Source organism: Macrobrachium nipponense, chromosome 3 (genome assembly GCF_015104395.2).
Source record: "Macrobrachium nipponense isolate FS-2020 chromosome 3, ASM1510439v2, whole genome shotgun sequence".
Lineage (NCBI taxonomy): Eukaryota > Metazoa > Arthropoda > Malacostraca > Decapoda > Palaemonidae > Macrobrachium > Macrobrachium nipponense.
In genome coordinates, this window is record NC_087202.1 from 32,089,398 (window position 1) to 32,103,947 (window position 14,550).

General features: G+C 37.1%; 1 protein-coding gene across 1 annotated transcript in view; it reads left to right on the top strand.

Annotated features, from left to right (window-relative positions):
* The window catches only part of LOC135221689 (stalled ribosome sensor GCN1-like), a 339,764-nt gene that overhangs the window by 235,259 nt on the left and 89,955 nt on the right, over window positions 1–14,550 (top strand). Inside the window, exons 23-27 of the mRNA XM_064259421.1 lie at window positions 144–338; window positions 481–699; window positions 5,156–5,420; window positions 7,335–7,514; window positions 8,077–8,240. Coding sequence (XP_064115491.1) covers window positions 144–338; window positions 481–699; window positions 5,156–5,420; window positions 7,335–7,514; window positions 8,077–8,240 — 1,023 coding nt within the window. The remainder of the gene's footprint in view (window positions 1–143; window positions 339–480; window positions 700–5,155; window positions 5,421–7,334; window positions 7,515–8,076; window positions 8,241–14,550) is intronic.

Here is a 14,550-nt window from a genome sequence, read left to right on the forward strand (position 1 = left end):
AATCAGTTATCTTAGCTGTTTATGAGAAAAAAAACAACCTTCACTTGAAAGATGCTATTGTAATTTTTTATAAATTGTTTATGCCTCTGTTTTTTTTGTATGAGGATGGTCACCTAGAATATTATTTTTCTTCCACTCTTCAGGAAACTGTGAACAGTCTTCTACCAGTATTTGAAAAGTTCCTAAATACAGCTCCCAATCACGCCAGTTATGATGCTGTACGCCAGAGTGTGATAATTTTGATGGGATCTCTGGCGAAGCATTTAGATCCAACTGATCCAAAGATCAAGCCCATTGTGGCAAAACTGGTAGAAGCCCTTCATACACCATCACAGCAGGTTAGTTAAATTTATTTATTTGTATGAACTTTTGCTTTTTTGCTTATATATTAGATAGTAGTGTGATAGTAAACAGTAATAACTAAGTCATTACCATATATTATCTTGCATTAACAATAAATTTTTTATTGTTTGGTTTCAGGTACAAGAAGCTGTGGCAAACTGTTTGTATCCCCTGGTATCTGCAATACGAGATGATTGTCCAAAAATGGTTACCAAACTCATGAAAGTACTACTTGACTCTGAAAATTATGGAGAGCGCAAGGGTGCCTCATATGGTCTTGCTTCTTTGGTTAAGGGTATGGGTATTCTGGCTCTCAAGCAGCTGGACATCATGACCCAGTTGACAACAGCTATTCAGGTATTGTTACTTATTTTCAATGAATATTTCAGTAAATAGTAATCATATTAGTCACATTTTCTTTTTTCTTTTTGTTTATTTATCTTTTATTAGAGTAAAATAAGAAGTGTGAAAACAGAAAAAGGTAATAACAGAATAACCTTACCATCTATTACAGGTTTAGTAAAACTTGATTCAATAGGCCTAGACTTGCTTGGTTAATTTAATATCTTGTTAACTTTTATATCTGAATGGATCAAATTTGGCTAGGTTATTTTTTAAAATTTGAAACTTGAAATAAAATTTTTATTTTTATTTTTATGGTTGAAATAAAGTGCAGACTTAATAACTTACATATTTTGCAAAGCAGGGGTTTTCGTTATGATTAAAATGTACTCCCATAAACAGGCATGTTAATTTCGTCCTTGTAAAGCATTTAGTATTGAAGGAATTGGCACCTGAAATATCTCAATTTTTTTTCTTATTAATCAATTTTAGTTTTAGAATGGTATTTTGGACTGAGGTAGATCTTCGATACTTGATGGATGGCCATTTATTTGTGGTATAAATATTATAACTTTATCTAAATAAAGATTTTGATCCCAAAACAGGCTGGCCCTGTAAACATTTTACATCTTTCCCATATTAAAGGATTCATCATCTTTACATCGATTTTTCTCTTTTTGTTGTTCTCATGCTAGTGTCACATAATAAACGATGGAATTTGTATTCATTTAGTTTTTTTATTTTATTGATTGACTTGCTTAAGCTTGAGTCGTATTGTAACAGGTGACAGCATAGGTACCCTGAGGTACCTGGTAAATCATACAGTGCCTTACCAGAGACCCCCATGTTTCATGTTTAGCCTGTTGGAAACAGGTATGTTTATCCTACTCCACTTGTACTCCTGTATAAAGTGGTGCAAGCATTATGGGAGGAAGATGATTGTCTATGCTGTTCCTTCTTGAGCCTTAGAATCCTCAGTATTGATTCTTGCTGCCTAGAAGTATCCAAGCTGCTTTACATATCTGTGGTAGTCAGGTACTTAATTGTTGCTATTAAGGTCCCCTTTTCCTTAGTTGTGTCTACCTGAGCCAGACCAGTCTCTGGTTCCAAGTTTTGCCTTCTTTTCCAAAGTTGAGATATTTAAACAGTATATATTTTTGCTCTATGCAAATAGAGGTAATGTAATAGCAAAGGGAGCAGTTGGTTGATGGAGCCAAATTCTCTAGATTGCTGCCTTGTTGGGATGTTTCTTTGCCAAAGTTGAGAAGTAGATAGTCTTTTTCCTTGGATCATCCTGTCAAGACAATTAAGGTAGAGATTTATGCTGAGGAACCATTGGATTATTGAAGTATGCATTCTTTTCTTGTTACTAGTAATTTTTGGAAGAGCCATGGCAGGTGGCTTTCTAGGGATGACTATAAGTACCTGAATTGGATTCCAGCTTCTCCACTACTTGGAAACAGGTGAGCAGCTCCACTTCCAAGGACCCATGAAAGCCACATCTAAGGACCAGATCTGCTTTTAATGATCCAAGCTGCTTTACTTCAAAGAAACAGAGCTGTTCCAGTATGAATATCCCAAGCCCCTTCACTTTCAAAGTGAGGTATTTGGGATATGGGATGTCAAAGATATTTATTCAAGAGACATTAGTTGCTGACAAGTAAAAACTTACCAGTATGGTGGGGGAAGGTTATGAAGGAAAAACTGTAGGCTCTATATGAATGAAATTGTTTATGAAGTAAAGTTATGGATGATTTTTGTATAGTACTACCATGAAAACTTCATACAGCACCAAGTCCTTCCCTTAAAGAATTATTAGATGTTCGAAAGGCAGGGTTATTAGAATGCATCATGTTTTTCTTATGGATTTAGAAGTTTCTGGCTCCTGTACATAGTTTGGTAAATGAGGTTTTACAGCTTGTTGCAGGACTAGGAGGAAAAAGATTTTAAGTCAAAATGAATTGGACAGAGGAAGGTAAAATAGTTCTGGCTTCATATTCTTTATGTCTTAAGGTTTTTGTTGTTAGTTTCCTCGTGGTCTTTATGTAAGTTTTAAATGACTTCACATAAAAATTTTCCCCTCATATCTAAAGTTGTATTGTAATATAATTTTCCTAGCAAGCAAATATCACATTTCAACTTACATAAATCTTGTAGTAATGAAGGTTAATAAATAATTTTAATTCTAATCTTGATGTATTCATATTTGTTTTCAACAACAAGGCACAAATAAAAGGTTCTCATACCATCTGATGAAATGTTTTCTTCCTTTCTTTCATCACTGCTGTTTTTTATGCTTTGTTTCATGGCACACCCAAATAATGATGAATTACTTTTATAATGAGTAAAATACTTAATTCTGCAAAAATCATAAAAATCTCCAGCAATTGAATGGGCAAGTATTTCCTTTGTGATGGGATATTGGTGATTTTGGTGTCATAATGGATGGATCAGTTCATGGTAAGAAGGCCTATGTTTAGAGAATGGGAGGTAAAAAAAAGCTGGCTCTCTTGGAGGATGACAATATTTTTTTTATTATTATGAAAATGTGAGACTTTATTGAAGCCATTAGAAGAAACTTGTCCTTGATGACAATGGAGGATGATTTTAGTGGGAATTGGAATAGAAAAACGCCAATATTTTAACACTCTTACGCCGGAGCGGTAAAAAAAAAGTGTCTCCCGTGTGCCGGAGGGGTTTCAGAGTGAGCGCGGAAGCGGAAAAAATATTTTTTTCAAAAAATCACAGCGCGCTTAGTTTTCAAGATTAAGAGTTCATTTTTGGCTCCTTTTTTTGTCATTGCCTGAGGTTTAGTATGCAACCATCAGAAATGAAAAAAATTATCATTATCATATATAAATAATGCGATATATGATAGCGCAAAAACGATATTTCATATATAATTGTATTCAAATCGCGCTGTGCGCAAAACGGTTAAAGGTAACAAGTTACTTTTTTTTCCATTGTAATGTAAACTAAATTGCGATCATTTTGGTATATAACACATTGTAAAACGATAAAAGCAACACAGAGAAAATATTATCACAAAATAATGCATGAATTCGTAACGCACGGACGTAAACAAATATTTTTTTCAAAAATTCACCAAAAATCTAAATATTGTCCTAGAGACTTCCAATTTCTTTCAAAATGAAGACAAATGATTGAATATTACTATAGTGTAAGAGTATTAGCTTACAATTGCAGTTTTTTACCATATCAGACGAGTTAAAGTTGACCGAATGTCGAATTTTTTTATATATATATTTTTTATATGCAATTATTTCGGAAATAAGAAAACCTACAACCTTCAAATATTTTTTGTTTTATTCTACATGAAATTGCTCACATTTTCATATATAAAACTCTATGAAATGCCTAATATGAAAAGGAGCAAATATTCCGAGAATGGGACGTACGTATTTCGGAGATTTGTGGCGGAGAATCTGTGTGCGGAGGGAAGGAAAGATTTTTTTTTAAATTCACCATAAATCTAAATATTTTGCTAGAGACTTCGAATTTGTTTCAAGATGAAGATAAATGACTGAATATTACTAGACTGTAAGAGTTTTAGCTTACAATTGCGTTTTTCGACCATTTCGGTAGAGTCAAAGTTGACCGAAGGTTGAAATTTTGGCAATTATCGTTATTTATATGAAAATATCTCAAAACTGATAAAAGCTACAATCATGAGTATTTTATTGTTGTATTCTACATAAAAATGCACACATTTTCATATATAATACTTCATGTAACAGCTAATATACAATGGTACAAAAATTATGTCAAAGTGACGAAATAATTTCCGAGATGTGTCACAGATACTTTTTAGTGCGGCAAGAAAGAAATTCGCGCTTACGCGCCTGCGTATCAATTGTAAACAAAACAACACCTTGATCCGTGAACTCCCAGCATCCCCCAAGGCGCGTGATTCAAAAGTTTTAGGCTGGTAGGCCTATAAGTATTTTTACGCGAATTTAAAAAAAAACTTTTGTAAGTCGGCGTAAAATACGTCCAGTCGACACACGAGAGACAAAAAATGTCGACGTAAAATACGTCCAGTCGGCGTAAGAGGGTTAATGAATTTCCTTACGCCATACAATATCATATCAAAAAATTTCAACATGCAAGTATTAAAATTCATAAAAGATCATATCAGTAGAACCCATTACATTTGTATTGTTAATATATTTGTGTTGGTTGAAGAAAGTGTTTTCTGATTTTCATTTTATTTTGTAAAATGCTGTCATCGTCCCCTGTGATTTGTAAAGATGTGAAAAATTATAAATATATTTATGTATTTCCTAATTTTGAAAATTTTTCAAACTTTATTTGCCTCATAACTTCTTGAAATTATAACTAGTATATAAATTTTAGTTATAGTTTTGTAAAGTTTTAGTATAAAGCTAAACAGTTATTTGCTTTCAGGAAAGAAGAGTTGTCTGAGACACTAGACTATTTTTATTTTCAGGACAAGAAGAATTACAGAAATCGAGAAGGTGCTTTATTTGCTCTTGAGCAGCTGTGTAACATGTTGGGGAAACTGTTTGAACCCTACATTGTTCACATACTCCCACATTTACTCTTATGCTTTGGAGATACAAACCAGTATGTACGGGAAGCAACAGATGACACAGCTAAGGCAGTTATGAGTAAACTCTCAGCCCATGGTGTTAAGTTAGTGCTGCCGTCTCTTCTTTCTGCACTGGAAGAAGATTCTTGGAGGACTAAAACTGGTAAGTGTTACTTATTGAAATAAATAAGAAGTAAAAAAGTGTATAATTAATTAATGTACAGTATGGTCCCCAATTTTGTGTGAATTTGGTTGATTCACAGCCTTGCAGAATTAAAATTTGCAGATTTCGAAACACATACCCTATGGAAATAATTCCACTGGGGCCAAGGCAAACAGCAACTTACCCAGTCCAACTCTTTTTATACTACCCATTTTCAGTACTTTCTATGTACTACACTGTAATATTTTCTAATGTGAAATTGTTCTTATGGGTGAATAAAACATTAAAAAGGTTCTAATAACTTGAAAAAGTTTAAAATTACACACAGGATGATGAAAACTCCCACATGTAAACAATGCCACCATTGGGTGCAAGTTTACTGTACAATACATTCATTTCCTTTAAAAAACCATTTGGATGGAATTTCCTCTACCTATCCTCTGTCAAAAAACCTTCAGGCCAGGCTCCTTTATCTCATCCTTTGTGAAGAGTTCTTCTGCTGGAGTAAGGCTTTGTGAACCATTTGAGGTTTCGGGGACCAGCAGATCATGCTTTTCTACACTCCCGTTCGGCCTAACAAACTTGGTTATGAGCACCTGTCTCAATTTTTTTGTCCGGCACGTTCACTATGTAATCATTTTTATATAAATCTATTCTACGATAAAAAAGAACTGATGAAAATTCAAAATTTGATGTGAAATTACACTTTCTTAAAAAGAAATGATAAAAATTCAACAGCTTCTTGAAAAGTTTAGATCGAACTACTCTCTCTCTCTCTCTCTCTCTCTCTCTCTCTCTCTCTCTCTCTCTCTCTCTCTCTCTCTCTCTCTCTCTCTCTCATACATCTGCTTCACTGTTAATCACTTTTACTAGTCATTTTCATCAAAACCTATTTTAACAATACAAAAAAATAAATGATGAAATGCCAAAAGTTAGTCAAAAGAAGTTAACCTAGAAAAAAAATTCTTACTTCATGTTTAGCAATGATGGATTTCAAGTTGTCAACTGCGGCCAAAATGGAAGTTGCTCCTTCCTTCGTCTTTAACTTAAGGACTAGCTTTTTAGTTTCGAGAAATAGGTCATCCTCTTCAATCTGTAGGCAGATGCATACGTGATGCGGATGATCAGAATACACTTTGCAGATCTTAATAATACGTATGGCGATGATGATGATGCCGATCATTCATACACACTGCGCTGTGATGTCACAAATGCGTGAGGCGGAGCCTTCCATCTTAGCTAATTGCTGAGCAGAAGCCTTCAGAATACACTTCGCAGATCTGAATAATACCTATGGCGATGATGATGATACCGATCATTCAGAATACACTTCACAGATCTGAATAATACGTATGACGATGGTGATGATACCGATCGTCACAAATGTGTAAGGCAGAGCAGGAAATCTTTCTCTTGCATTCCCCCTTGGAGGAATAATAGTTTTTTCCTCCAAGCATTCCCCCTACCCCTTCTCTCAGATACCAGCGAACCCCCCTCACCTAAAATACTTGAAAAGACAATAGATTTGATACGTTTTGCGGCGCGTGACTCGCAGACTTTGAACGGCTTCGCAGATACAGAAAATCTATTTTTGAGAACTAGTGACTGCATAAAAGGGGAATCGCACAATTCGAACACATAATTCTGGACTGGACTGTAATACAATAGTTTTATTCTTTGTAATTTGTAAAACTCATGTGTAGAGTGTAACAACCAGATTGTACTGTGAACCAAGTACGTACTGTATTGGTTTAAATTGTGAGAAATACTTCATTGCATTTAGGTGTTTTATTTGTTGTATGCAACAGCATGCAATTGAAAGTCTCTTCAATCATTGAGTTTTTTACCAAGTTAATATTGATTATTTTGTTTTAAGAACACTTGTGTACTAATATACCAAATTGTATTTTACAGGTTCTGTAGAATTACTGGGTAATATGGCTTATTGTGCTCCCAAACAACTATCTTCGTGCCTTCCATCTATTGTGCCTCGACTGATAGAAGTATTAAGTGATTCTCATATGAAGGTACAGAAAGCAGGATCTCAAGCTCTCAAGTTAATTGGGTCTGTTATTAGGAACCCGGAAATTCAAGGTTTGTTCCAGTTTATGCTTACTTTGTTCTTGAAATTTCTCTAGCTTAGCAAGTTACAGTATTTAAGGAATAGGTAACCTTTGGATAAGTTTTCATGATTTAATTTTGTAGGATATAATCAAGTTGGCAGAATATGATGATTTAATTACCAAACTGCTAGATTTGATTCTTAGTAATTTCAGTTTTACATATAAAACTGGACCTTCTCTAACTATGCACCATCAAGATTTATATATTTGGATATAAATATTTTCTTCCAATAACGTGTACATACATGTAATGTAAGGTACATTTTATTGTATCTGTAATGTGCTTAAACTTGCTATAAAGGAAGGGTTTGATATGAGTTGGTAGTTATTTCAATGGTGTTCACTTCCCAGTATCTTAGTGTTAGAGTATTGAGCCAAGTTATTTAGATTGGGAGTGAGATAACTTTTTGTGGGTCTGACTGGTCTGTTACTATCTGTGCTGACAAACTGCAAGCAAGCCTTAATATATTGACTTGTATGCTTTGAAAACAATGTGGTGTATTGAATAATTCAGCTCGTTAATTTTTTTCTAGCAATTGTACCTGTGTTATTAGCGGCCCTTCAAGATCCTACAAAGAATACCTCAAACTGCCTCCAGACTCTTTTAGAAACTAAATTTGTTCACTTCATTGATGCTCCATCTCTTGCCTTGATCATGCCTGTTGTGCAACGAGCGTTTCAGGATCGTTCCACTGAGGTAAAAATATCGTACCCTTTTATATCAGTTTTAGTAATGTAATTACTCTTGTCAGTAGTGCTTTATCTTAGTTTTGTTTTCTTTTGTTTTACTGATGTGCTCAGGCCTTTGCTGTTTTCCATTAATGTAACATTGTTTTCTCAAGGAATGTTGATTATGTGCTTTTATTTTATGTTGTCAATTATTTTCAGCATATTAGAGCACATTTACTAGTTTGTACTCAGTACCATCAACTGTTTTGATATTTTGATTTTAATTATTTCACCAAAAAACAATACCACTCATAATTCACATTTCATGGTCATGAAACACTTTTACGCTCTACACGGTCCCTCTGAAATAAAGAGGATAGCAGTCATTACTGCACATGTGTAGATGGTATTTTGTTCATTTGTTGCACACTGTGGTTGGTAGTTAGCAATGAGGAGAATATCAATGATTTCAATAATTTTTTTATTCATATGCTGAACAAACCTGGATCTTAACATTAGGATAAATCTTCTGGCCTTCTCATCTTGGTGACAGATGCCAAATGCCACCATTCCTTGCATATACAATTCTTATTGATTTTTACCAGTGCCTTGCTGGCACCTGAAGTTTTATCCTAATGTTAAGATTGCAGGGTTGTTAGCTATGACAAGTACAAATTAATTTAAAATTTTATAATTTTTATGCTTGCTACTGCTAATATCACCCTTGCTGGAAGGCCTCTTGCTATCCTGGGCCCAAAGTTTTAATACTCAGACGATGGCATCTTTGTTTGCTTGTTTCAGTTTGTATACTCTGACACTTGATTTCCTCCAATTGTTCTTATGACAGACCTGCCTTACATAATACCTCAAGAAACTGCGAGGTGTGGACATCTCTTCTTCCTTTGAGATCTCCCTCCTGATGAAGAGCTTCGAAAGGTCTTTTCCACCCAGGGAACTCAGGCCCCCGGGTTGGGATGTGACTCTTGTCCATAGGAGTTTGACTCGCAGACCCTTCGAGCCACTCTGAGAGTCGTCAGACAGGGATCTGACCCTCAAGACCCTCTTCTTGCTGGGCCTGGCATCAGCGAAGAGAGTAGGGGAACTTCATGGTCTTTCCTACAACGTCAAGTATTCCAGAGGATGGGGATCTGTGACACTCGATTTCATCCCGAACTTGGTAGCGAAGACTCAGAATCCTTTGGTCCCTGACGACTGGTTCGAGTCTTTCACGATCCCCTCCTTGAAGGACTTTATTGATGATGATATGGATGAGATGCTGCTTTGTCCTGTGAGGGCGCTACGGCGCTATCTGAAGAGAACTTGACACCTCAGGCCTGAGTGTTGACGCCTCTTCGTTAGCGTCGGGGTTACCAAGAAAGAAGTTTCCAAGAACACACTTTCTTTCTGGCTACGTGAGGTGATCAGGAGGGCTTACGACGCGGATGGTAGTGACGACACCCGTACCCTTCGTCCGAGAGCCCATGAAGTCAGAGGTATTGGTCCAACCTTTGCGTTGTGCAAGAACTTCTCCGTGGCGCAGGTTCTGAAGGCAGGGGTTTTGGCCAACCAGACCACCTTTACTTCCTTCTACCTTCGGGATATTACCCACAGGTCCTTGGACACTTTTTCCTTGGAACCGATGGTGGCTTCTCAACAAGTTGTGTAGTCTACCCAGCACCCGAGTGGACAGAACAGCATCGCATCCTTGTGTGACTGCATGAATGAGCGAGTGAAAGAAAAGAGAGTGTGACTGGCCTCTCTTCCTCCTTCGTTCTTCATCCTCTACCTGTGGGCAGAGGGCCGCGGTCGTCACTACGCTGAACAGGAGGCCGATGCAGGTAGCTACACAACCGAGCTCCTTCCTATCCCTTTCATTAGGGATAGGAGTTTTTATCCACCACTCCCCAACAAGGGGGGGAGAGTGGAAGCCAACAAGAGACAAACCCATGACTTCATCTTGGCTCTTGAAGTAGGAACTAGTTCTTGCATTTGTTGCTATTTATAAGAGGTACGCTTGCCTCCCTCTTATAAATTTGGTCCAGAAGTCTGACCACTGATCCTGCGGTGCACACCCCGATCAGCTGGACAGAGGCTAGGATCCCTCCCTTTGCTCTTATGACCAGGGAGGGAACCAAGGTAGGACGAACACCAGTCTGTTCATAAGACTCAGATTCCACCCACCAATAAGTAAGTCTTCCTATTGTTAAAGGACCGAGGGTTTGTATACGTGCCGGAACAAATAACAATTTGTCGAAAATTGTATTTTTCCTAACTATACAAACCTGAGGTCCTTTACATATAGTCCCACCTCATGCCACCCCTCACTCTGCGTTTTCCTGGGCCTAAAGCAAAGTGACTCCTCTCCTCGCAGTCGAGCTGATGGCCAACTGCGGGACAAGCAGTTAACTACCGAACTCCCTTGTTCGAAGCTTACGACCGGTTCAGCTGCTGCTAAGTACCATTCCTATTGTTAAAGGACCTCAGGTTTGTATAGTTAGGAAAAATACAATTTTTGACAAATTGTTATTTTATTGCTGCTTCAGTGGTTTGAGCTTACTCTTGTAGGCATGTTATTTAACCTGTCTCCTTCCAGAGCTCGTGCAATGTTACAGACAAGGCAAGTAACTAATTGAGTGAGACTGATTTCACAATAAGGTTAGAGTAATTTTTTAAAGGTTCAACTTTTGGTTTTGGAAAAGATGTCCGTAGGCAGTCTTCTTCAGGAGAGGGTGAATTATTGGTGAAGCTTATTGCCCATAAGTGAGTCTGTCTTACAGAAGTCCACTTTAATCCTTGGACTGATTAATCATTGTTTAATGAGGCCAATGAGTAAGTGGCCAAAGCTTTGTCTCTGACCTTGGTGTCTCCTCTTGGCCACAGCTAGAGTGATTTGCTTATCTTCCCTTGCCAGCACCTCATGTTGGAAAAGGCTTAGAACCTATCACATTCCCTCAGATTTCACAAGAACATGCCAATACTAAACCATACCTGGTGGCGTTATGGCAAAGTTGCAGATTCAGGAACTTTTCATCAAAGGTATCCAAGGATGTCTGTAACTCATGCAGACCACCTATCCTCAGTTCCCTTGTTCTGCCATACAATGCAAAAAGGGCATTGAAAACACTAATACCACTATTCCATAGTTAGTTAATTTTTTCCTTGGGAAGAAATTGTTCATTGTTCTCCACAGATGTTCATAGGTTTGCACTTCTCAAGTGGGAACTCTCTTGGTTTGAATTCTTCACTAGGACTGAGGCAGTTGTCAGCTTTGTGACTACACATTGCCTCCAAAAAGCTTATGTGTCCCAAGGATTGGAAGCCAATTGATCCATCTATTGCAGCTGACTTTGGAGACCTAGCTCATGGGAATGAGTCATTATTACAACCTTGACTATTTTCACACTTGCTACAATTCAAGGCCAAATGGAGTATTCCTTCCCTTCCTGGACAGTAGCTATGGAGAAGTCTAGAATTTAGAAGAAAACTTTTACATTTTGGATCTTTCATATGTGTGGAAATTATCATGAAGCAAGGAACCAAAATTTCCTCCTGTTCTAACTCATGAACGATACAAACAACATTACCCATAGAAGATACAGTCAACATTCCTTGGCTGCACTTCTTTACTCTGTAAACACAGTTTGAATATTGATGCTTGCCTTTGGGAAATGGAGATGCCATGCAGTGAATTTAAGTCTCGTTGATACATCTCCCAGGTGGTTATCATTTGGTTTTGTGGTAGCAACAGGCCAGATACTCTGTACTTCATATATGGTTCTAGACTCATTATGTCTTGATATTTTATTCTGGTATTGTTTGTGATAGGCTCACTAGGGTGTTTGCTGTTTTATATGGATAAATTTTGTCCCCTGAAAGTACTGTATGACAGTACAGAGCCTTAACCTCTTCTTTACCAAGAAGCTTAACAAAACATAAATATTGCATTTACTACTGAGCCGATTTTCTGAAATAAAATAATGATAAAGGTAATAAAACTATTTTACCATATATATTATTGGCATATCTTCTTAACAAATTGCCTATTTGAGGAATAATTCAAAATCAAATCAATGAAAGAAACTTATCTATATGATCCCAGCTGAGAAAATGTAAACATCGAGTTGCGGTTGAGCTGACAGCAACCTTTAAGAAATTTCAATAGTAGTGTAATTAGAGTAGTAATTTTGAATTTTAGCCTAGCCTAACTTTTTTTACACAAATGAATAATCTACCCACCTGTACGCATTCTCCAACTCCAGTATACTCCTGAAATCACCTTAGATCAACAGCACAACAAGACTTAAGACCCAAAAACTCCTACCAGACAGAGAGCTCTCCCCTACCAACCAAACACCACACGCACATGTCTCCTACTGCCCCGTGTTAGTTTACATCCCACCAATGCCGCCACCATCTTGTCTATGATGTCACAGCCTATGACGTCACAACACAACTTAAATACATCAACAGACTCCTTCTAGAATCAACCATATGCTGTCCATATATAGGACACCCACACCCACCATATTTCAACAATGGATAAAATACCAATAACAATTATACAATATATAATCCCACTTATCTCTTTCCCTCCCACCCCGTGACTGTTTCCTAACATAGTCCCCTCTTACTTTCCTTCATCCTCCAACATTTTACCCTCTACATAATTTCTACTACATTCCCCTGAAACTCCTGCTTTGATTAATACATCAGCCACTTGCTCCTTTCCTTTTATCCATCACCTCCTTTATTTCCCCTGACTCTATGGTTTCCCTTATTGCTGCAATATCTATTTTTAATCTCTTGCTACTAACAGCGGTGCTCGATTTGATGGCGGTCATTTCTCCCTCCTACTACCTCTTCCCACAAATGCTTGAAATATATCAATCCTTCTATAGCTTCCCCAACACTCAGGGCTTCGGCCTAAATGGTGGATTTTGCCACTCTCCTGGATTTCCTAGACTTCCACCATATGGGACTTCTCCTCCCATCTGACAAGGAAATAATATAACCCAGTTGAGTATGGCCATCTTCTGTTTCCAAATGAAGTGTCTGCATAGGCTTCCCAATAAAAACCTTTCTTCTTCTATCTCACTTATTGTAACTTCGCCTATCACGCTCTTAGTTTTTCTCACAATTTTAATAAGCTTCTTCATATCCTGAGTTGTTCCTTCTTTAAATGCTATATCCTGAGTTGTTCCTTCTTTAAATGCTTTACTTAATTCACTAACATCATATGATATTTCTGCCTTGATATGTAGTGATACCCAATTCAGCTGCCCTACCACTGATCTATACTCAGTTAACTCCTTTTGTTCTAGCACTCTGTTACCCGTATATCTTCTAGCCTCTGGTTCTCTTATAGAATTTATATACTGCCACTGATTAAGGGAAAATCTATTCTCCTTCTGCTCTATTACTACTCCTATATACTTGAACCTTTTATTCTCTTGTTCTCTTACTTGCAATTTCCCTTTCAATTTCCCAATCGTTTCCTTTAAGAAGCCTTCAGTTCCTCCGTAGCAAAATTCATCTATGTGTGTACACAAAATGCCATTCAATTTATTGTCCTTTTTCCAAAAGAATATATTAGGTTGTAGTCCACTTTTCTCACCATGAAGCTCCTTCACTACTTTCACCACTTTACAAAACCATCCATCCATCTTCCTTAGGTCGTTTTAAATACACTTCTCTTTGTATATCGTCACTTTGTACATATGCAGTTTTGACATCCAATGTATAACAATTCCAATTTTTCACCTTTATTATGGTTAGACAGAATTTTAAAATTTCAGCATTGCACCTGGGAGCATCCTTTTCCCACTCTGCCATCTCTTCTTCAAACCCTCTAGCTACCAATCTTGCTTTACATATCCTTTCCCCCCTTTTATCTTTTCAGTTACTATCCATCTTGTAGATATAGCTTTTTGTCCAACATCATTTACCTCCTCATATACCTGGTTATCTCTCCAACTTTGAAGTTCTTTTTCTTTAGCTTCCATTATGCTTCTATTTTCAAATCCCAGCAACACCACCTCTTCATCTTAAATTTTTTCTTCAATTTTTTCTACCTGACTATAATCCCTCAAGTTAACCCACCCTTTGTCACCTGACTGTAAGTCTTGTACATTGTACGAATCAGCCCATGATTGGCTTGATCTTTTTCCTGCAAGACCTAATATAGTCCATTCTTCTACTTGTAATGTATCGTTGTTTATAGCTCTAACTCTGTTTCCCTCTCTGAATTTTGGTATCTCTTCCATTAACTCACCTTCTGTTGACCCACTTTCCCCGGTATCTTCCACGGTTTCCTCTTCCACCTCTCTTTCTATAGTCTC